Genomic DNA, 24,026 nt, shown 5'->3' on the forward strand with positions numbered 1-24,026 from the left:
GGATGTCATCAGCAAAAATGTGATAAGAAACATCTGGAAATCTCTGAATGATTTTACCAAGGGGAATCAAGTACAGCAAAAACAATAAAGGACCCAGAACAGAACCTTGAGGGACTCCACACAACAGATCTGCCGATTCAGACCTCATTTGATTGGCAGATACACTAAAACTGCGCCCAGAAAGGTAAGATGAGAACCATTCTAACACAGACCCAGACAGTCCCACTTCATCCCTTAGTCTTCTCAGCAGGATCTGGTGATCAACTGTGTCAAAGGCTGACGACAGATCCAAGAGAACCAGAACAGTGAATTTACCAGAGTCAGCCGACATCATGATGTCACTGGACACTTTCAGTAAAGCTGTCTCCGTAGAGTGATGTTTACGGAAGCCAGACTGAAACTTCTCATGGATGTCGCTCTGATCCAAGAACAAAGACAGCTGCTCGGACACCACCTTCTCCAAGATCTTGGACAAGAAAGGGAGCTTAGAAATAGGCCTGAAATTACTGAGGTCAGTTGGGTCTAAGCCTGGTTTTTTGAGCAGAGGCTCCACAATGGCATGTTTAAATGCATTGGGAAAAACCCCTGTGGAAAGGGAGAGGTTCACCATATTGGTAACCCAGGGGCCAATTACATCAAATACTTTGATAAAAAGCCTACAAGGAAGGACGTCATCTGAGCAAGAGGAGGGTTTCATCATGTTCACTAGTGCTGAAATATCACCCAAAGATACAGCAGTGAAGGATGACCAAGAGGAGGAGATGGGCTCAGAGACAGTAGGGGTTCCCAACAAAGGGGGAGAGATTTTCTCTTTGATCAATTTAATTTTGTCAATGAAAAATCTCAACAATGCATTGCTGTCAGCTTCACAGAAGACCGGCGTGATTTGAGGAGCAGGAGACACGAGAGAATTAATCGTGTCAAACAAAACTTTGGGGTTTTTCCTATTTGCTGCTACCAGTTTTCTGATGTAATCAGATCTAGCAGTTTCTACCATCTCATTGTAAGAAGTCAACAGATCCCTGAGGTGAAGTCTGTGCACCTCAAGTTTAGTAGACTTCCAGAGACGCTCAGTCTTTCGACAAAGTCTCTTCAGACTCAGGAGATCTTCATTTGTCCAAGGGCACCGTTTTTTCTGAATTTTCAAGTTCGATTTAACAGGTGCCACTTGATCCAGTATTTCAACACAATGATCAGTAAAACAGTGAATCAAACTGTCCACATCTGGACAGTCATCAAAGGAAAGACGGTCAAACATAGCAGAAAAACTGTCTGCAGTATCGGCTGAGATGACACGCCTCTGAGACCTAACTTTCAAAGGCTTAGGTTCAGGGATGAAGTCCAGGTTGAACAAGACAAGAGAATGATCACTCAGATGGACATCATGTACAGATACATTAGAAATGTTCAGGCCAAGAGTAAAAACTAAGTCTAAAATGTGGCCTTTTTGATGAGTGGGTTCAGAAACATGTTGCTCAAAATTAAAGGCTTCAGTTAAAGTTAAAAGTTCTTTAGCAGAACAAGATGTGACGTCATCAACATGAAGATTAAAGTCTCCAAGAATAAGAACAGATTCCATCTGAATAATGGAAGATAAGAAGTCACTAAAGTCTTTCAAGAACACCGCCGCAGGACCAGGCGGACGGTAGATTGACACACAATAGAAAGGTCTTGTAGAACCAACCAAGATCATCTGAGACTCAAAAGAAGTGAATTCCTGTGTCTGAATCACTTTGCAAGAACAACTCTCCCTAAAAACAGTAGCAAGACCTCCTCCACGACCAGAGAGGCGAGGCTTCCCCAGGACAGCGCTCCCTACTGGACAGAGTTCGTTCAGATGAATAAACTCTTCCTCTCTCTGCCAAGTCTCAGAAAGACATAATAAATCCAAATTAACTCTTGTGAAAAGATCATTAAGAATAAAGGATTTATTAGTAATGGAGCGAACATTAAGAAGTCCCACATTCAGCACCGATGACGTCACTGACGACGCCGCGTCACTGACAGGCGCGCAGAGCGGGATCTTTTGAAGCGAACAGCGGTCACGTGGGTACCAGCTGTCACTGAAGTTCAACTCGGTTGTAAAAGTCGAATTAAAGAGAGGAAATGAAAAAATCTTACCACCTTTCGTTGAGGTCTGGACAGACGGCAGCGCTGATGTGTCGTCACACACAGTGAGAGGGATGTCGATCAAATATCGATGACGTTCGATGACGTCAGAGTTGTTCCGAGCGATCGCAACTGCACGTCTCATCCTGACCTGTACTCCAGCCCGACTCGATCCCTTGTGGAAATCGCCCGGTACTCGAGAGATCAAACGATATTCCACAGAGTCCGAGTCGATGAGAAGCGGAGCCGGAAACACGTTCACCGGACGTTGGTAACGGTCGCGAGTGAAGTCCTCCATCGACTCTCTGATGTTGAAAAGAGCATCACGATCATAGATCCGAGATGCTTGAGACATATCTTAAGTGATATGAGCATAATATCCGGACAAGTAGTCGTTAAAACGACTGTTTTTGGCAATTATTGCAGGAGCTCACGTTTCAAGCAGCCGATCAAAGGCTCACCGGAAGCGGAAGTGAGTAACAATGTAACATTGTTACTTGAGTTTATTGTAATTCAAGAGGAGTAGAAAACAGCAAAATCTTAGTGAGGATTTTAGAAGGGAAAGAGGGAAAACAGATCAACTACTTGTGATTCTGGCCTGATTATGGTTTGGAAGACGGATGGTGGGAGGAGAGGCCTGGCCGAGGTTATCAGCGTGAGGAAGTAGCAGCCAGATTACATTTGATGAAGGCACCATAGACTTTCAATTCCCAGCGAAAAATATTCACAATGCACTTTTGTTTTCACTCTCATCACTCTGAAGATGGAGATCAAAGATCACTTCGCTGTATGTAAAAAAGATGCAATTGGGGCAAACTTTGTTGTGGCAGATGTTCAAATATTTGTCAGTGAGTATCCATCTATAATTAATATAACACATCAACCTGGCAGATACTCCGGCTTAAAAAAGCCAATTAGGAAGCAGGAAAACACCTCCGATTTGATCAGAGACTTCAGTTACTTGAAAATCAGTGCGACTTTTGTTTAGCACTAAAAATGCTTTACACAAAGTCAACCATTCAAGATCACACCAAGGGGAGTTTGCTAACACAGTGCTCCTGCTCAGGGACACAACAATGTAATCATGACAAGAGCTGGAATTACATCTGCTTAACTTCTTAGCCGCAAGACAATCACTCTGGGAAAACTTAATAGATCAATAGAACATGATGTTTTAACTCTGGATTCTTTTAATAAACACATTACAATTAGATTTTTTATTAAGTGGCAAATGATTCAATGGGAGCATTCCAAAATACCTTCAGAAATCACAAATCATTTAAAGAAAATCAAGCATCTGTCATTCTGGAGCTCATCGCTATCAATGATATTTCAAATGCTCAAAATATATCGGATTATCTTGATAAAATGGATAATGTAAAAAAAAAAGGGTTTAAAGACCTAAGCATTATATTTAGAATATCATTTATTTAACAAATTGGGTTACACACAAGAGTTGCATGCCTTCAAATACAATTTGAGGTATATGCGTCTATCTACTAAATTATTGTCTTTTGGCATAGCTATATAAAGCTTTTTAGAAGATTAAAACCTTGACGCAGTAACATGCAAAAGTAGAGTCCACACAATACACAAAATAGCTGTTGAAAAAACAAAATGACAACAAAAGAACTGAAACTCACAGTCAGGTTCTTCTACAGTCCACAATTATCTAGAGGGTATTCCTGAGATCCAGAGAAAGTAAAAGTGGAAAAGGTAGGATGTTCTTTACCTTTCACTGAGTTTTTAACTGGTAATCCACAGGTCAATCATTCTAGGTGGTTTTCTACAGATGTTTCCTCTGGGTTATGTAGATAACACCACTTTTATCATTACATGCTGTGCACTAAAGAGTTATGTTGGTTGTTTGGCGGCGATTTTGATTCCTTAGACGTCAGAGTAAAGTCTCCAGCAAAAAAACAACCTCATATGATCTTCAAATTAAAACAACAGTGACAAAAATGTGTTTCTAATCATCTTTATTAACTTGCACATTTAAATAAGAATTTCTGTTGCCCCAAATGCAAATTGTGAATAAATAATTACTGGCGATAACGCTCCATCATTAGAGAAAGCCAGGCTTTGTATTTTTAGAGTCTCATTTTTTTTACTTTAAATCTTAATAAATAAGTTAGAAGCACTTTTGTTCAGCTTTTTGGAAAACAGTCTCGCATTTAAAATACGTTTCATGAAAATTTTATAGTCCCTAGTTTTTAGCAGTTCAGAAAAATACCACAGAAATGTCAGGATTGTTTTCATTTTCATTCATCAATTAGTGATCACGACCAAGATAACATTAACTGTGTCCTAAATAGTTTCTATAGTTTATTATTTATATGAAAGCAACCATGCAAGCGTTGAAGAAAATATTATTAATTATTTAGAAAGCAAATACGTTATGTTAAAGCCAATTTCACGATATACGACAAAATAATATTTAGTACCTACAAAACTACAAAGAATAAAGTGTATTCTTTCAAACAAATAAATATATATGGCTTGTAATAAAAAATGAACTGCAATGCAAATGGTATTTGAGAGAAACTAATTGCTAATTGTCTATGGTATTGACCTAAAAAGTTGAAAAAAATATAAAGGAAATTAAACAAATGTTTTAAATAAAAGTATGCGTGTGAACTCACCCTTGGAGGACAGCGATGTCTTTGAGAGATTGAGGAGGCGCAGGCCTTTATTCAGGCGACACACTTGTTGAATAAGATTAGAGACTCCTTCATGAAGACAAATCGAAAACAAAGGAGAATTTATCATTTAAAAGTGATGAAACACATGAAACAAATAACATTAGAATATTAGATAATACATTTGGGCGCATATAAATCTCTGAAAAACATGAATGTTCAGAATGTTACGCCCACAAGCCAGCAGGCAAAAGCCTTGCACTAGTGACTTCTCCCACACACGCACAAACAGAAAAGAATATGTGTCATGCCATGGCTAAGCAAAAATAAGTCAGCTTGAAATTAAAAAGACAACTAATGTTACTATTAAACCATTCACTAAAATACTTTTCAGTATAATGGTTACAAGAAACTTCATCAAATACCATGTTAACACAATCATGATTGTGTCAGAATGTGGAGACAACCTTCGTGCAAAGAGGCCTACACTTTTCTCCCCCTAGAAACATCTTCCAGCGCTTCTGGAAACCTTGTTCTTTTGGTCAGTAGGAGTTAGAAAATATAAATAGGTCGGTAATTGTGCTCTCTCTGTTGATGCACCTTAAAATATTGATCCTGAACTTAACCTGCCTCTGCATTTCTGGTCTTGCTAGAATATACACTGTGTGTGAAAATGGCATACAATCTGGGTTTACAATTTGGGTGCAAACACAGACTTAACAGTGAAAATGGAACATGAGAGAAACAGCAGGAATGGACAAATACCTTGGCTATCCAGTGTGTTGTGAGCCAAGTTGAGAGAGTGGATCACAGAGGCTGGATTCTCTGAGAGCGCCGATGCCATCTTCTGTGGAAAGTCTCTGCGGAAAACATTGAGCGAAAAATGTAGAAAATCCAGATGATAGCTAATGTTGGATCAGGAACCATTTGATAAGTTTGTTTAACATTTAGACAGACACAAGGTCCCTTAAACCAGCGTTACCAACAGCAAATATGTTTTGTAAAAATCTCAACTTTAATCAACTCTGAAAAATGGAAATATTTTATTGAAAAGATGGAGGAAGAATTTACAGGCCTCAAGGGTCATAAATATCACTCCCTGCTCAGAGTGTGTAAGTGTAAAAGACTAAAGTGCCGGATTTTACAAAAACAACGTGATTAACTTAATTTGTCTGGATCTTAACTGAGCTTTTTGACGCAAGGAAATCCATAAGAAAAACTTTTATTGTGAATCTCTTGTAAGAAATAGCAGACATCTTTGAGGATCCCTGTCGTCCAAAGCCAGACATATCAGTGATATCATGTAATCTCTCTATAAATGTTCACCTTTTGGTGCAGTGGTGCAGAGACAATGATAAAAACTGCTGTCCCTTTTGAAGTGGATATAAAACTGGCAAAAGTATAAAAAAAAAAGTTGTTAAATTCATAATTATGCCGTGCTAAATCATCAAGCCTCGAGCAAGCCAATTCATCTCTATTAATTCTGGATGAGAAAAGTTGGCTGAGGCAAAAAAAACGTGCACAGGAGTCATGCCAGGTAAAGGGTATACAGATGCAATACAAGATGCCATCCAAGGAAATAAACGAGAGGCTTTCAAGGCGTAAGGGAAGAGAATGGGAGGAATTTAGGAGAAAGAGTTGAGTGGGAGCATGGGGACAGGTTAGTGGATAAATACCAGAGGTAAGGTTGTAAGGGAAGATAATGGGATCGGGAATGAAGCAAAAAACTTACGATTTAAGTCCAGCATTTTCCAGTGTGAGCTCCTCTAGGCTGTTGGACTTGCTGATGGTGTGCAGTACTTGGTCCACGACCTCCGACCCCTGTTGATAAACATACGCCTGAATAAGTGCAGGGCCTCAGGGCAGTACTGCAGTATTACACAATAATAAAAAAAACAGTTTAGTTACTTGTTATATATGTAACTTCAAAACGTCTAAAAGCTTTTAAAAATGAAGGTGTAGGATGATGGCAGGTCAAGCATACATGAATCGCTATAACAAAGTAGTCCATATAGGTTACAAAACATGTGTAATGAAGCCTTTGACACAGAGGTCAGCATGGAAAACACCTGTGAAGGGGATGGAAGATGAACGATCCGATATCCTGTGGGAGAAACAGGCTGACAAAATGGTAATGGCCAGCCAAAATAACATTGTGATCAAGAGGGGATCTTGGAGATTTTGGGATTATTGCGGCTGACACAGTAACTCTGTATTGGTATTGTTCAGTCATGGTTGTCCTTTTTAAATCATGCGATTGGAGGGTAAGTAATTAAGTAAGTAAGTAAGTAATATTTATTTATATAGCGCTTTTCCAGACCAGGGTGTGTTCCAACTCAAAGAAAGGAAGGTCTGTGGGATAGTCAAAGCTTGGATTCAGGAGGGGCAATGTGGTTTTCACCCGGGTCATGAAATTGAGAATCAGCTCTATGCCCTTGGAAGGATCTTTGAGGTTTCACAGGAGTTTGCCAAACCTGTTAACATGTCTTGTGGCTTTGGCTAATGCATTCAACCGTGTCGCCACGGAGAGTCCTGTGATGGATAATGACAGAACTAAGTACGCATAGCAGGTAGTAAGTTGGATCTGATGAGGGTTGGACTAGCCAGAGCTGCACTTGCCTGTGACAGACAAAAATGCCAGGGTGTTGAGGAGGTCTGTTTTGGTGATCTTAGGAAATGGTCAGATCGATTTATAATGAAGTTGCTGCACATATCTATGGTGTTAATAAGAAGCACAGTTTTTGGACCACACTGTAAAATCTTTTTTTAAATACCATTAGATTCAGTTTTTTTGGCAGGGTGTGCATGTGACCCTTTCTGACAACAGCCAAGCCTCCATTTTAAACTGAATTGCACCTTTGTTCTGAGACAAAAAGAGAAAAATTACAGCTATGTTGGTAGAATATAAGAATAGAAACTTTAAGTGTCTGCAGACAAACCCAATTAAATAAATGCACATGAAAACACAAGCTATCAGTAAAGAACACCTGAAAATAATGTAAAATGATGAAATGCATCCATCTGTCAAGAAGCTTCATGAGCTTGGAAGATATAAAAAAAAAGAATATTTACAATTCTCATGTCCTTGCAGTACAGCTTGGTGAACCAGGTGTTGTACGCAATGGATGCCACAATCACCGCCAGGTCCCTGTAAGAGATGCACATCACACACACTGGTAAACTCCATCTGCTCACTACATCACTCATTGATCAATAAATTCACATTATTGCAGCAAAACTTTTTGTGGCTTGGCGTTTTGCAACAAACAGTTCATCATGATGACATATTGAACAGGGATGCATTCCAGAGAAGGAACGATGATGCAGCCTCGGTGGAGAAGAGCAGCAGTGGAGAAGGAGCGAGAGAAATGGGCAGATCAATGTTAGGGTCATTTAGTTGTTTAATAAAACCACAGTTTGATCTCAGCTGGAGACCTTAAATAAAGCTAAATCTGCTGTTCTTGAAATGGATACAGAAAAAGATCGGTGAAAAAGAGATGAGAATTCTCCAAGGTCCAACTAAGGCCGAACTAAAGCTGCACCTGTGATAAATCGTTGGAAAACCGGCAGCAAAAACAGAATCACAACGGACCTAAAGGCATAAGGTTAGAGAAAGTCCTGCTGGTAAACATGCTCGCATATCTGCAAAACAGCTCAGGGCTGTAGTATTTTATGACTCCATGTGAGCCACCCATTGTAACAAATCCCAGCTGAACCTGCTGGTGAGTGGTGATACACATGTCAGAATGTATCACCATTGCCAGCTCTTGATGTAAGTGATGACAGTGGGATGTGGGATTGACCTCTATGATGTCTCACTTAGCCATGCAGTGTGTTAGCTGGAAGTAAAAGTGTGCCAGCAGATCAGTCATTCCGGTTTTCATTCAGCTTTGCTTCCATCATTTAATTGTGGGAGCTGGTAGTTGGAAGAGATGCCCATGTAACATAAAACAGCCTCAGGAAAATTATCATACATTGTAGCGACCTACATACAACTACAACACAGTACAAAAACATACAGAGGTTGATTGTGTGTGTGAATGGCTGTATATCTTTGTGTGCCCTACGACAGACTGGCAACCTGTTCTGGGTGTCCCTCACCTCTCACCCAAAAGATCCCCACTATCAATTTAACTATTATGATTTGGTATTGTTGCTCTTGTCACATTAATAGTTGACAATTACATATTACTTTAAATCTATATTATTATTGAAGTATCAGACCGTAATTACTTTTCTCAAAAGCAAACCCTGTAGAAATATCAGAAACATCAGCATAGAAGTAAAACATGTGCAAATACATTCACGGTCATCGACATTGATTACGATACTGTCTTAAATGGTGAGTGTTCTCAACATCTAGGCTCCTAGGCCTGTCTCACCTCCACTGGTGGACATTGTGCTAGCTGTGTCTTCGTTCCTTGAACCATATCTTTGTGGCGGGTCAGTGAACAGTGCCGTCTTCCATTCACCCCACACTGCTATCCTTCTTAGGAGTCGCTCGCTCCCCAAAACCTTGTCCCGCCTCCTAAGACAAAGCCAGAATATTCCCTTCTCTGCCTCCTCAGCTAGCCAAATACAGATAATAATTGTTCTGCATGTACACATCAAAAATAATCAAGATTGTAAAAATGGTCAAGAAATTAATGAACAACATAAGTTTGCATTTTAGATCATTTTCTAGTATCACAGCTACAGGAAGCCAATTACTATAGCTTAATGCCTTCATTTAATTTGATTCAAGCCACATTAAGTGGGTAAGATGAGCTCCTCAACATAGATGAGAACTTTTACAAAATTCCCTTTTCCTACTTGCATTACTAGTTAAACAGACACATAACATAACATCCACCATTTACTCTACTAGGTCAACAACAACAACATTGAATATTAAAGAACATTTGTATATAGACATAGAAAACAACAATAACATAAATGTGTCTTTGTGCCATTCATTGGTCAATAACCAGAGAGCAAACCAAGTGCAATACACAAACAAAACAAAGTATTACCTATTACGTAATTTCATCCGTAAATGTATCACTTTTCTAAGCCAAATGAGTATCATCTATGTAAGTTATTTCCAGTGGTCCTGTCAGATATTCCTAACTTTGTGCATATTTTTACATGTAAAAGCACATGTTGTATAAAACAGCAAATTAATTTTAAGTCAGGAGAGTTTGCTTTTAACATTAGATTCCCTTCAATATTCGAAAATAATTTCTCCAATTCTGTTAAAGTTAAGTATCATCCGGTACACGTTTAAGGCCACTTGTGACTATAATCAATTAATGAATAAATACATACTCTGTGAAAAGTTGAATTAATTAGTTCCACAATATGTTTGCATAAAAGTGTGATTTTCTATATATCAGGAAAATGTTGAAGAAATTTGAACTTTTGAAGAAATTTGAACTTCCCGTAAAACTATGCAATGAAATTCACATGTGGTGTGAGGACATCTGACTGTGACCATAATGGATTATATTATGAAGACAAACTTTTTTTATAGTGAGAATATAGTTGGTGTTGTAGCAAACTACTTGATGAATATAACAAGGTGAAACAAGCACAAGGACAGCTGGAATGTGTTTAAAAGGCATTCAAATTACATAACATTTACATAATCAAAGAAACTCATGTGCTATGGTAAATCGGACTGTGTCATTATCCAGCTGGCTCGAGGGACTCCATCATCAAATATGCAACCATTGACTAGAAAAAGTCTTGAATACTGCTTACGGCTCATTTTATAATCATGCAGATGTTAAAAGGTCTCCGCATTTTTGCATTTTGGATTAAGATACATTGGATTCTTCAGCTTTTTATGTAGCATAAAATATTCCCCAATAGGTAAACAACAAACTATCCAATAGTGGCTGTATTTTAACAGAAAGGGCATCTTGTCCCGGTTTTAAAAACCTGCTACACGTAAACTAAAAAAAATGCACGGAAGGTACACTGACTGGGAGAGCCATTTTTCCCTAGTCCCCCTGAGGGCTTTCACCACTTTGTTTTTTCTAAGGTGGTGTAATAACTTCCAGTGTAGATAAAGTCTTGTGTTGAGTTTTCAGCCTCAAACCAGGTGTAACAGGGTAAGTGTCATCGAGGGCAACTGGGACTGCTGTCAAAGTGGAGTTTTTTTGGGTTATTTTTGCTCCTCCATGTCCGTTCTGAGGTTATTCCAGTGTGAGTATTCAAAGCATGATTGCAGTGCTTGGATGCTGTCCTTTGTTTAATGTGTTTAGTGACTTGTCAATGTGTGCCTTGGGGTGGATATACAACAGGATTTAAAAGAGCACTGAAAAGAGGTGCTTGCAGAATTTAGAGAGAATGTTTTTTTTTTTTCATTTGAGAAAGAGTTTACAAAAAACAGAAATATTGTCTATACACAGCAGAGTACATGAACCTTTGCTAGATTTTGATTTTAATTTCATAAACAGGACAACTTAAGAGACATCAGTGGGGGGGACTACAGACCATCAGGGAAACTAAGTAAGTATATAAGTAATTTATATTTGTAGAGGGCTTTTCCAGACCATGGTCACAAAGCGCTTAAACAATCAAAACAATACTCAATAATATATATACTTAAAAGGTCAAGACAACACGAGACAAACACAGGAGTCTCAGAAAATCAAGGAAAAAGCCTGCACGATAAAATGTCTTAAGATGTTCCTTGAAGGAGTCAGTAGATCCATCAAACACAGAGAGAGAGGAAGATTGTTCCAAAGCTTAGGAGCAACAGCTTGGAAGGATTTCTCTCCTCTGGTCCGGAACCGTGAGCGTGGAACCAGAAGTAGATTCTGATCCACAGACCTCAGAGCCCAATCTGGGGTGTAAGGATGGATCAGATCACTGATGTACGGTTGAGTCTGACCATGAATAGCTCTGAAAGTACAAACCAGAATTTAAAAGTTGATCCTGAAAGAAACTGGAAGCCATTGAAGAGATTTAATGATCGGAGAAATTCTTCTACTAGGGCAAGTCAGAATTCTCGCTGCAGAGTTCTGTATCAACTGCAGGTGAGACAGCTCCTTCTTGTCAATACATGAAAACAAACTGTTAGTATAGTTTAGTATAAAAGGCCAGACAAGAAGACACAAATGCATGAATTACAAGCTCCAGATCATGTTATGACGACATTTAGAGATTTTTCTCAGTGGAAGGAAACAGTTTTCTGCAGTGTTCGACTAGAGACATGTCTTTGTCAAATACAACACCCAGATTTCTAAGGCTCAGTTTGACAGACTGACCCAAGTACTGACTCAACCCTGGAACCTTAACATCCGGAGACATAACCAAAGTTTCAGTTTTGTCCACATTTAGCTGCAAAGTGTTTTCACTTTTGTTTGATTTCTAACAAACCATTGACTAAGCTGTTCAGCCACCGGGGCTCAGTTGGATCAAAATAGCAGTAGAGCTGGATGTCATCAGCAAAAATGTGGTAGGAAACATCAGGAAATCTCTGAATGATTTTACCCAGGGGAATCAAGTTTAGCAAAAACAATAAAGTACCCAGAACAGAACTTTGAGGGACTCCACACAACATATCCGTTGATTTAGACCTAATTTGATTGGCTGATACACTGAAACCGCTCCCTGAAAGGTATGACGAGAACCACTGTAACACGACCCAGACAGTCCCACTTCATCCCTTAGTCTTCTCAGCAGGATCTTGTGATCAACTGTGTCAAAGGCTGAGGACAGATCCAAGAGAACCATAACAGAGTATTGACCAGAATTAGCCGACATCATGATGTCACTGGACACTTTCAGTAAGGCCGTCTCCGTAGAGTGATGTTTGTGGAAGCCAGACTGAAACTTCTCATGGATGTCGCTCTGATCCAGGAACAATGACAGCTGCTCAGACACCACCTTCTCCAAGATCTTGGACAAGAAGGTGAGTTTAGAAATAGGACTGAAATTACTGAGGTCAGTCGGGTCTAAACCTGGCTTTTTGAGAAAAGGCTTCAAAATAGCATATTTAAATGCATTGGAAAAACCCCTGTGGAAAGGGAGAGGTTTACCATTGCATCGGACGAGCAAGAGTAGGGTTTCATCTTGCTCTCCATGGCCTAAATATCAGCTAGAGTTAGACCACGAGGTGGAGACAGGCTAAATGACAGCAGGGGAGGGATTTTCTCTTTGATCAATTTAATTTTGTCAATGAAAAATCTCAACAATGCATTGCTGTCATCTTCACAGAAGACAGGCATGATTTGAGGAGTAGGAGACATGGGAGAATTGATCATGTCAAACAACACTTTGGGGTTTTTCTTATTTGCTGCTACCAGTTTCCTTATGTAATCAGATCTGGCAGTTTCCATCATCTCATTGTATGAAGACATAAGATCCCTGAGGTGAAGTCTGTACACCTCAAGTTTAGTGGAGAGATGCTCAGTCTTAAGACAAAGTCTCATGAGATCTACCTTAGTCCAAGGTTTTTTATAAATTGTCAGGTTCGATCAACAGGCACGACTTCATCCAGTATTTCAACGCAATGATTAGTGAAACAGTGAATGAAATTGCCCATGTTAAGGCAGTCATTGAAGAAAAGAGGGTCAAACATAGCAAATTAACCTTTAAGGGCTTAGGTTCAGGGATGAATTCCAGGTTAAACAAGACAAGAGGATGATCACTCAGATGGACATCATGTACAGATACATTAGAAATGTCCAGGCCAAGAGTAAAAACTAAGTCTAAAATGTGGCTTTTTTGATGAGTGGGTTCAGAAACATGTTGCTCAAAATTAAAGGCTTCTGTTAAAGTTAAAAGTTATTTAGCAGAGCAAGATGTGATGTCATCAACATGAAGATTAAATAGTAGATTGACACACAATAGAAAGGTCTTGTAGAACCAACCAAGATCATCTGAGACTCAAAAGAAGTGAATTTCTGTGTCTGAATCACTTTGCAAGAACAACTCTCTCTATAAACTGTAGCAAGACCACCCCGACGACCAGAGAGGCGAGGCTTTCCCAAGACAGCGCCACCTGGGCAGAGTTTTTTTAGATGAATAAACTCTTCCTCTCTCTGCCAAGTCTCAGAGAGACACAATAAATATAACTTTTCTCTTGTGAAGAAATCATTTAAAGAAAAAGATTTAATTGTAATTGAGCGAACATTCAGAAGACTTATGTGCAGCACTGATGACGTCAATGAAGACATTACTGAGTCTCTCACAGCCAAGCAGAGCGGGATCCTTTGAAGAGAACAGCAGCGGTCACGTGGGTTACAGTTGTCACTCACGTTCAACTCTGTTGTAAAAGCAGAATTAACAAAAGGAAATGAAAATATCTGACCACCACTCGTTGGGCAGACGGCAGCGCTGACGTGTCGTCACACTCTTCAATGAGAGGAATATTGATCACACATAGAGCATGTGCGATGATGTCAGAGTTCCGGCGAGCGATCTCTGATGCGCGTCTCATCCTGACCTTAAACCGAGATCTCCTTCTCGATCCCTTGTGGAAGTCGCCCGGTACCAGAGAGATCATGTAAATGTAACCTTTGTCATTGGGACTTCATCATTTACAGTTGCCACCACGGAGAAAACTATTTCTAATAAGAAGGCAAACTGTTTGATAGCACGAGTAACTGCCTGTCATAATCCTTTTTTTACAAAAAAACCTATACCATATCTTGCAAGGTTTCTAGTTCTGTGACAGTGTCGGATGAATCGTATGGATGCAAGAAGCTGCTCCCGGCCCAGAACAGCTTGTCAGAACATTTATGAAAAGGTGAGCTGTGCTCTACCTTGCCAGAGGAGGCAAAAGAAAAAAAGACATATGAATGACAGAATAAATGAGAAGAAGAATAGGAGCTGTTTGAAAAGGGATTAAGACGGGAATGGATAGAAAAAGTGTTCATCTTTGGTGTGTGCACACATGTGTGCCCTGACACTGTCAGTGATGTTAGATGGAAGGAGATGAAGAAGAAGAAGATATTAATGTTCTACAAATAGCTGCGGGCACATGATCACGGCTTTGTAGATCCTTCTTCCGCCCGTTTGTGTCACTATCTATCTGGCTTGCTTATTTGCTTGGTCTAATTTTAGCAATTTCCTGTGTACTCCTCGTCGATCCCTCACTTCCTCTATCCAATTTTCTACTTCTAAAATGCCTAATGATGAATAGAGGGCTCAAGGGAACAGTCATTTGAAGCAAAACCAGGCATGTTTTTCTATGTATATTAAAAAAAAAACAGCTGTAAAAAAAGGGTTTGTTTGCTTTACAATTAAATGTATTAATGTATTCATGAGATGCTGCTGTAATTGTGCAACTGCAAACGGTATGTTTTTTTTAACTATTTGAGTTAGCAGATTCTTGTTCAGGGGATGAGAAGCATTCTTTTCAAGTGTGAAATATAAATAGTTTATACCCCTTACACCCCTAAAACTCAAGGATTTTAAGGACAGAATATGCATTGAAAAAAAAACATGTAGGACTAGTTTGATTCTCCGTTTACTTGTCACCTGTCAAATCTTTTCATGACCTGCAGGAATTGAAGAGAGGGTTTGAACATTCGCCTGCTTTCTGGGACCTAAGATACTATGCTAGATACTTTGTGGATCATTAAAATGTAAATCCAGGTTCTGAAATAATTCCCTAATCTACAACTGTATGACAAAATGAAACACTGGTGTGGAGTGGGACAGAATGATACAACCGTGCATGATCTTGTTAGATGAAGAGATGCATGTACTTCGAGACGAGAGTATAAGTGACAGGGTGACAAGACACAAGCAGTGAATGGGGAAACATTTTAGGGGAACATAGCAATGAAGTGAAGTAATGGAAAACTGCAGTACTGGCAAAGGAGATCAGGCAAGTGAGTTTTGATGGCAGATGATTTAGTGCTTTGGAGAAATGCTTAATAAATAACAGAATAAGATAAATTACGTAAGACAGGCAAATGGTCTCTGAGTTTTTCAGAGAGAAATTCAGAATGTTAAAATAATCATGCATTCATTCTACATTCTACTAACCCTTGTCTTGTCTCTGGGTCAAGGCGACCCGGTGGAAAATACAAGGGATACCTCAAACATATTTGTTTTCGGGCCACGGGTCACCTTGAAAAATATAAAAACTAAGGTATCTTCTTCTTGTTCTTCGGTGCATTTTGTGATATTTTGTTTTTCTTACTTTTCATGTTATTAAAAGGAAATCAATGATAAGGTTGATAGAAGACAACTGAATGTAAACAATGAAAAGAATAATCAGTGATATTGTGCAAGAAGGGGGAATGACCACACATGAGGACAATGTAAGCTATTCAAAAGTTTAAAGAAAATGTTTAATAAAATATTTAAAGCTAAATACAATTTCAAGAAAATATATTTAAAGGTGTAAAGATAAACAGACTGAAAAGCTGGATCCATCGATGAATCAAGACAGAAGGAATAGGAAAGACAGACACATGTTCTGGCCATGGTTGGAGTTTCTGTTCTTCGAGATGATCACATTAATCAGCCATAGTGGGACTTTAAAAAAACAAGTCAACATCTGTCACTATGCCACTTCTTACTCTGATCCTCATTTGTGTGTGTTGGTGATAGTCTTCTTTTACAGATCACCCTTGATAGTCTGTCAACCCCTGATGGTTGTTAAATACCTGAACTAATCTACCTGTCCTAAACCTGAATCTGAATTAGCATATATAATCACCCCTGGTTCTGTGCAGTGCTAGTGCCATGATAACCTTTCCAAATCTATTCAGTATCTCAGACAGCCAGTCTCAAAGAGTACACAAGAAAAATGATGTCACCTGCTGTCAAGATGGCTGAAGTCCAGCAAGTTGAACTCTCTGTTGTCCTGAGAGTGGTAGATAGTGTCCACGTCCTAGAGCAAAGATTTGCAACAAGCTTAATGGTGTAGAAAAAGATGGGAGAGAAACTGTAATGGAGCTCTAGAGACTTGGGCAACAATATTGTAAAGAAACTTGAACAAATAAAAACTTTTCCTGCTCACCCACTGCACTTCCTCTTTGCAGCCAATTCCATTGTAGTCACATAGAGCTGCGTAGGTCTCTGAAAAACCTCCTGGAACAGATAAGGGAAAGACGACAAATCATTTGGGACCATAGCAGATCAGAGATGAAGAAGATAAGAAGTAGTGCGAGAGTGCAAGCCAGAGATGAAAGCACAATTTGGTGAAAAGCGAGCTGGAGATAGTGAGCGGAGAGATTAACTGAAAACACGAAGGTGAGATGAAAGTAAGACACCATGAAGCTGTGCATCTTGCAGATCAATGGGATTAACAACAGAATTGAAGTACATATTGCAAGTTTGCTGCTCTGAACCATTCAAGCCGGAGCCATCAAAAGACATCATCAGACACCTTATTGTATATCAAGGCCAGAGGACTTACCACAATTTTTCTGGGGTTCCAATGTCTCCGAACTTGGTGAGAACTTGAGACCTCCATCTGTCAGTTCCACTTCTGCCCGACATATAGGTGGTCTAGAGGAGAAAATGAATGGGAAACAGACATGAAGGTGAATGATAAATTAAATGTACCCTGGTTACGAGCATAGCTTTCTAGGGATCACAAACATAGGCCAGGTGTAGCTCATCAACTGTATTTGTGTGGTCCTAGAAACATTTTTACAACAAATCCATTTTTTTTTTTTATTATTTTATTAATAATTTCTCGATTAGGACTAAAATAAAAAGTAAAACATTTTGTTTTAGGACAGATTTTATTTACATGTAATTTAAATAGATCATTAAAGAAAAATAATTAAAATAAATTATAACATTTTAGCTTAACCATGGGATGGCAATATGATTTCCATCTATTCTTAATGTTAAGCATTTGGGAGTTCTTTCTTCTTTATTTTTTCCTAATTTTCCTGATTAAACTACTGATGTCTACAAACAAACTAGGCCTCTGAATCACTCCAATTAAGCAGCTCTTAAGGCTGAAGCTTGGTTGATGTGGGTAAACTAAACAATCCTTGCCACAGTGCCAGCTCACCAACCCAAATAGATTATATTTAATTTGGGTTGAATTGAATATAGCAGGCAAAATACAAAATACCTACATAGATGTGGCTGCCTGACTTTGCTGCGTAGAAGGAATACACACTTGTACATGATATGGTTACTGATGCAGAACAAAGAAATCCAAATCAACACAATAAAAATTGTTGCGAAAGAATATCTTGGAAGTTGTTTCATTGCACTTGCATTATATTTCATTAATGTTTTAAAGAGATTAGATTTGTGCGTTTGTGTGATTCGTGTACTTTTTTGCTGTGTTTGGTGCTTCAATGTTGAACTATCTATTTGGGAGAGTAATATTTGTTTTTGTGTTTACTTGTTTCTTGTTTTTAATAAATCTGTTTTTGGTGTGTTGTATGACGTTATTGATTTAATAGCAATATAGACCAAGACTCTCCATCTCAATAGAAATTTGGAATTCATTGAGTAGCAAGCGGATGACAGTCCTGCCGGTACCCGTGTTGACTTTATCAGAGGATTACACCGCCAATGCTGTTGAATTCACACCATCCTTTATCCCATTTGTCAACAACACCTCACTGCATCCTGCGACCTTAATCCCGCTTCATCTCTGCCTCCAACATCATCTGCTTCGATCAGTGACAGAGTGAGCGCATGTTATCTTGCCTCGATCTGATTCCACGCTACTTTAACAGCAATCTTACTCAACACTGCGCAATCACAACAAAAACCAGACGCTCTCTGATCTGTTCACCTTGAAGAAGAATAGGTAGTGAGCACTGAGAGAAGAAACATGGCCATTGATGGAGATTTAAGAGGGCAATGAACATGTCAATAGACAGACCTCGATTAATTCTTCGCTGGGAAACCATTAGATTACGTTAGATCACATTTCTGCCTTAATAAATTGCATTTTTAAAATAAGTTTCAAATTAAATACATTTAATTAGTATTTAAAATATAGGTATACAAGTCTTTGCAGATATTTTCTAAAACGAAAATTCAATCCAATTCAAGTTAAATTTTACTTGGCAAAAATAATATATATATATATATATATATATACACACACACAGTATTGTGACTGTGTGTTTTAGGCAGGTGTGAAAAAAAATGCTGCAAACAAAGAATGCTTTAAAAAATAAAAGAGTTTATAGTTTATTTTCATCAATTAACAAAATGCAGTGAATGAACAGAAGATACATGTAAATCAAATCAATATTTGGTGTGAGCACCCTTTGCCTTCAAAACAGCATCAATCCTTCTAGGTACACTTGCACACATCTTGGAGAACTAACCAAAGATCTTCTGTAGATGTAGGCTTTCACAAATCTTTCTGTCTTTTTATGTAATCCCAGACGATGATGAGGTTAAGATCAGGGCTCTGTGGAGGTCATACCATAACTTCCAGGATTTCTTCTTTACACTGAAGATATTTCTTAATGACATTGGCTGTATGCTTGGGGTTGTTGTCCTGCTGCAGAATACATTTTGGGCCAATCATACGAGGTGTATGATGGTTAAGTACCTGCCTGTATTTCTCAGCATTGAGGAAACCATTAATCCTGACCATGACTCCAACTCCATTTGCAGAAATGCAAGGAACCTCCACGATGTTTCACTGTTGCCTGTAGACACTCATTATTGTACCACTCTCCAGCCCTTCGGCAAACAAACTGCCTTCTGCTACAGCCAAATATTTTACATTTTGATTCATCAGTCCAGAGCACCTGCTGCCATTTTCCTGCACCCCCAGTTTCTATGCTAAAGTGTAGTCGCTTGGGACTCTGGGAGAAACCTTGTTAATGCAGTTTAACTACCTTGTGTCTTGTTGCTGTGCTCAGTCTTGCCTGATGTATGACCTGTGACATGAAACTGTCTTCCACAACCACAGCTTGGTAGCAGAGTTTGTTCTTCACCCAGTTTTAAGCTCCTACACAGCTGTATCTTTTTCACTTCATGACTGTGTTTCAACCTACTTGTGAAATTTATGATCATTAGCACCTGTTTGGTATAATTGGTCGATCATACACCTCACTAGAATCCTACAAAAACACTGACTTTGTGCAAGTGTAAGAATTGATTCTGGTTTGAAGACAAAGGGTAGAAACAACAAATATTGATTTGATTTAGATTTCTCTTTTGTCACTTTGCATTTTGTAAATTAATAAAAATAAATAATAATTATTTATATATTTATTTATGAAAGCATTTGTTTTACAGAATTGTTTCACAATATATACAGCACTGTGCAAAAGTTTAAGGAAATTGTCAAACAAAACCTGTAAACTAAGAATATATATATATGTATATATATATATACTGTATATATATATATATATACAGTATATATATAAAAAAAATCGGCATACAAACATACAGAGGTTAATTGAGAACTTTGGGAAATTGTCCATAGGTATGAGTGTGTGTGTGAATGGCTGTCTGTCTTTGTCCCTGCGACAGAATGGCGTCCTGTCCCTCTCGCCCTAGGATTCTGGGACAGGCTCCAGTCCCAACCCCAGGATATAGCGGTTGTCAATGAATGCATATATAAAATAATTTTGTTATTAATATCGTATAAGATTTTCTTCATCTTACAGAAAATATACATATATATATATATATTAAAAATTTGCACGATAAACATTATCAATACATCATACAAATAAAAGTTTTGTAAAAAGATTGCTTCATTTTTTTTCTTAAATTCATCATGAGGTTGCTTGGCTTTAATGAACTCAAAAAAAAGATGGGTTTGCCTGATAGGTTGTTCTATACAAAAAGTAAACCTCTCTGCTTTTTTAAAGAAAATTAGTTATAGAAAATACAATCAAATAAATATAAGCAGCATGTCTGCCTCTTCTGCAAGAAAGGGATCTATAGCCATTGCTGTCTTCAAAGGACTGCATGCATTAAATTAAAATACTTGGGTCAGACGCAGTCAAGCATAACGTTAAAGCGCACTTTAAAAGCCAAAATATGCTATAAAATGAACATTCAAGCAAATACTTTTTGATTGTGCTGTCTCAGTCTGCTAGTCTCTTACACTGTCTCTGATTCGTCGCTCAAAAACAGCCCAAAGTTTTTCTCTTTAAACTTTGTTTGAAAATCTTGCAAGTTATGGTTTTATTGAACATGTCAAATGTAAAACGCTCCCAAATTTTTTCAAGGTGTTGAGAGCGAAGACTCTCTGCAAAGATCATAATGAAGTAAGCTGCCACCCTCCACTGGGGAAACCCTTATTTTCATTATAGATTTTTGTTTGCAACCTCGACTCATCGTTGCGGCCCTTGTCTCATGTTACACACAGGAGTACTTGGCTGCCAAAGTAGTATTGCTTCCCAAAAGTGTCACTGCCAACATGCCTGACTCCTCTTAATGCTGGCAAACCCCCCTCTGCCCATCAACACTTAAAAAAAAAAAAACATCCGCCCTGGCAGCAGGCAGACATGCTTACGCATAAATGGAGTTGTTGAAGACTCTGGACAGTGCAAAGTTGATGTGATTGACCATGTGGTCCAACTGGTCTTGGGACTGCAGTCTGAGAGAGTATGTTGTCTTGTCTGTGTCGATGATGACCTACAGAGAGAGGGGGAAGTGAATGAGTGGACTTCACTGGGGGTTTAAACAAGAGTAGAAAACAAACCTGATAGTCTGGATACGTGTTCATTGCTCGGACTTCCAAGAAGTTGAACGTGACTTCCACCTGTAACACCAGAGACAGGTAGATGGTTGAGACGTCAGGATGTAATGAGCAGCTTAGTTGAGCAAATAAAAATAGAAAATATTCACTTACAATTACTTTTAGAGATTATCTTTTTGGGTTTGATTAAATGTTAATGTTGTTCAGCTTGTGACTAAGTGTGCTACAAAGACTGAGACTGTGACTGAATAAGCTATCAATAAAAATGGAGATTCCATTGTCAACATGATGCTCTCATCAGTTACCAAATTAGAAATGCAGTGCTTTTTGTCCTTTTGACCACAGAGTTGGGTTTGCAATTTGACATTATTCATAAACAAAAATGAGGGGCTCACTAGTGAAAGGAAAAAAAAGTGTTTCTTCTTGGAATATACTCAAGCATAAGTAAGAATCCACTTGTTCTCAGGAAAAGAGGAAATTAAATCAAGGTAAGGATGCAAGAGCCCTGAAAGTGAGGACATCAGGCTTTTCACCCTGTTCTAAACGAGAATGAAAGTGATATATCACAATAATGTCAAAACGCAAAGTTGGAAGACTAATAGAAGTGGAATATTAAATGTAGTTGTACTGATTTATCAGTTAGATTACAGTGATTGAATGTTGCAATGGAACTTTTTGAGGGTGCTACAAAGCCCCAAATTTACATTTAGATATGGGTAGCAACCATCCTTTCATCTGCTCTCAGCAGGAAAGCTAATTAGCATGCTCTCCAAAATCCCAAACACAGTCCCACTGCAAGTTGCCATCTCTTTTATGCAATCGCTGTCGTCACTGCTTTTTTTTTTTAACTGATGTTTTTGAAACATTTCTTTGCTCATATTGAGCTGAAGGGTAGAAAGCAAAAAGAATTCCCCTGAGAGTGAGAGAACATTTACCTTGGCGGGCACTTTGACAGTGAAGAGATACAGTCTCCATGTTGCCAGGACCTGGAGGGAGAGCATTTTAATTGTTGGTGTTAATGAGCAGATGCAACTCACAAAACAGAAAGTTCTAGGTGGATGAGCATTCAAAAAAAAAAGTAGAACTGTGGAACTCAAAAGCCAAATCTACTATGTCATTCAATTCAGGGAGGATTTTTAAATAACTCATTATTATTTTTGTATGTCTATTGCTAAGTGAAAGAAAAATGGCAGAGCCCAGACAAAGCTGCAAACATAATTTTGTGCAGCTGTGAGACTCAACAGCCACTTTTGTTTAGTCTTGTTCATGGTCAAGTTGAATGTAATACAGCTCTGAATTGGCAAGCACCTGGCTCAGGTCCTGCCTACAACATTCTGTACACATATCCTTTGCCTGTGTGAATCAAGTTAAGCCCTGAGGCTACAAGAAATATTCAACATTATAAATCAAGGCTCAGAAGTTCTGGTTTTTAGTGAGTTCTGAGCTGTGAGTCCAGCGCTTCAGTGGTTTCTTTCTAATGTTCTGAAGACACAATTAACAGATATAAAATCAAGTTATTAAAGGTTATTTGTAAAGCGTCTTTCTACATCGAGGTCACAAAGTGCTGTAACAATCTAAAACAATATACAGCTAAAATACATGCTTTAAAAGGCCAAGACAAACACAGGAGTCCCAGAAAATCAGGAAAAAGCCTGCACAAATAAGAATGTCTTAAGATGTTTCTTGAAGGAGTCAGTAGTCTCCATCAAACCCAGAGGGACAGGAAGATCGTGCCAAAGCTTAGGAGCAACCACCTGATCACTGATGTAATAGTTGGAGCCTGACCATGAATAGCTCTGAAAGTAAGAACCAGAATTTTAAAAATGGATCGTGAAAGAAACTGGCAGCCAGTGAAGAGCTTTAAGGATAGGGGGAATGTGAGTTATTCTACTTGAGCAGGTCAGAATTCTTGATGCAGAGTTTTGTACTAAATGCAGGCGAGACAGCTCCTTCTTGTGTAGACATGAAAAAAGACTGTTATAGTCCAGGCGAGAAGACACAAACGCATGGATTACAAGCTCCAGATCAGGTTGTGACATCATTTTCGTAAATTTAGAGATTTTTCTCAGTTGAGGGGAAACATTTTCTGGTCAGTTTTCCGCAGTGCTGTACTAGAGACATCTATTGTCAAATACAACACCCAGGTTTCTCAGGCTCAGTTTGACAGACTGGCTTGGAACCTCAACCCTGGAACCTAACCATCAGGCGCAATACCCAGAGTTTCAGTTTTGTCCACATTTAGCTGCAAAGTGTTTTCACTCAGCCATCGTTTGATTTCTAGCAAACAATTGACTAAGCTGTTCAGCCTCTGGGGGTCAGTTGGATCAAATTAGCTGTAGAGCTGGATGTCATCAGCAAAAAGAGTGTGGAGTCTCTCAAGGTTCTGATTTGGGTCCTTTATTATTCTTGCTGTACTTGATTCCCCTGGGTAAAATCATTCAGCGATTTCCTGAAGTTTGATAAGACCGCGCCGATTCGACTGTGGCCTTTACAGCAGCTCTGAGGAGTTTTTGGAGTTTTCTACCTTTTCCTTTGGGTTAATTTTCTCTTTTTAAATTTTTCTTTTTTTCATTGTCCCTTTAAAGGCCTTGACCCACCGCGCCGATTATTGGGCATCTGGCGCCGTCAGGCAGTCTGCGCCCCGAGTCCCTGTGGTGTGTCACCCCCAG

General features: G+C 38.8%; 1 protein-coding gene across 1 annotated transcript in view; it reads right to left on the reverse strand.

Moving 5' to 3' along the window:
* The window catches only part of carmil3 (capping protein regulator and myosin 1 linker 3), an 85,654-nt gene that overhangs the window by 46,957 nt on the left and 14,671 nt on the right, over positions 1-24,026 (reverse strand). The window contains exons 3-12 of the mRNA XM_087810729.1: positions 22,293-22,343; positions 21,361-21,420; positions 21,172-21,293; positions 17,119-17,210; positions 16,720-16,790; positions 16,517-16,590; positions 7,821-7,896; positions 6,481-6,569; positions 5,514-5,608; positions 4,752-4,838 (exon numbers count right to left, since the gene is read on the reverse strand). Of these exons, the coding sequence (XP_087666855.1) occupies positions 4,752-4,838; positions 5,514-5,608; positions 6,481-6,569; positions 7,821-7,896; positions 16,517-16,590; positions 16,720-16,790; positions 17,119-17,210; positions 21,172-21,293; positions 21,361-21,420; positions 22,293-22,343 (817 nt within the window). The remainder of the gene's footprint in view (positions 1-4,751; positions 4,839-5,513; positions 5,609-6,480; positions 6,570-7,820; positions 7,897-16,516; positions 16,591-16,719; positions 16,791-17,118; positions 17,211-21,171; positions 21,294-21,360; positions 21,421-22,292; positions 22,344-24,026) is intronic.

Source organism: Callionymus lyra, chromosome 16 (genome assembly GCF_982586985.1).
Source record: "Callionymus lyra chromosome 16, fCalLyr1.hap1.1, whole genome shotgun sequence".
In the NCBI taxonomy this organism is placed as follows: Eukaryota; Metazoa; Chordata; class Actinopteri; order Syngnathiformes; family Callionymidae; genus Callionymus; species Callionymus lyra.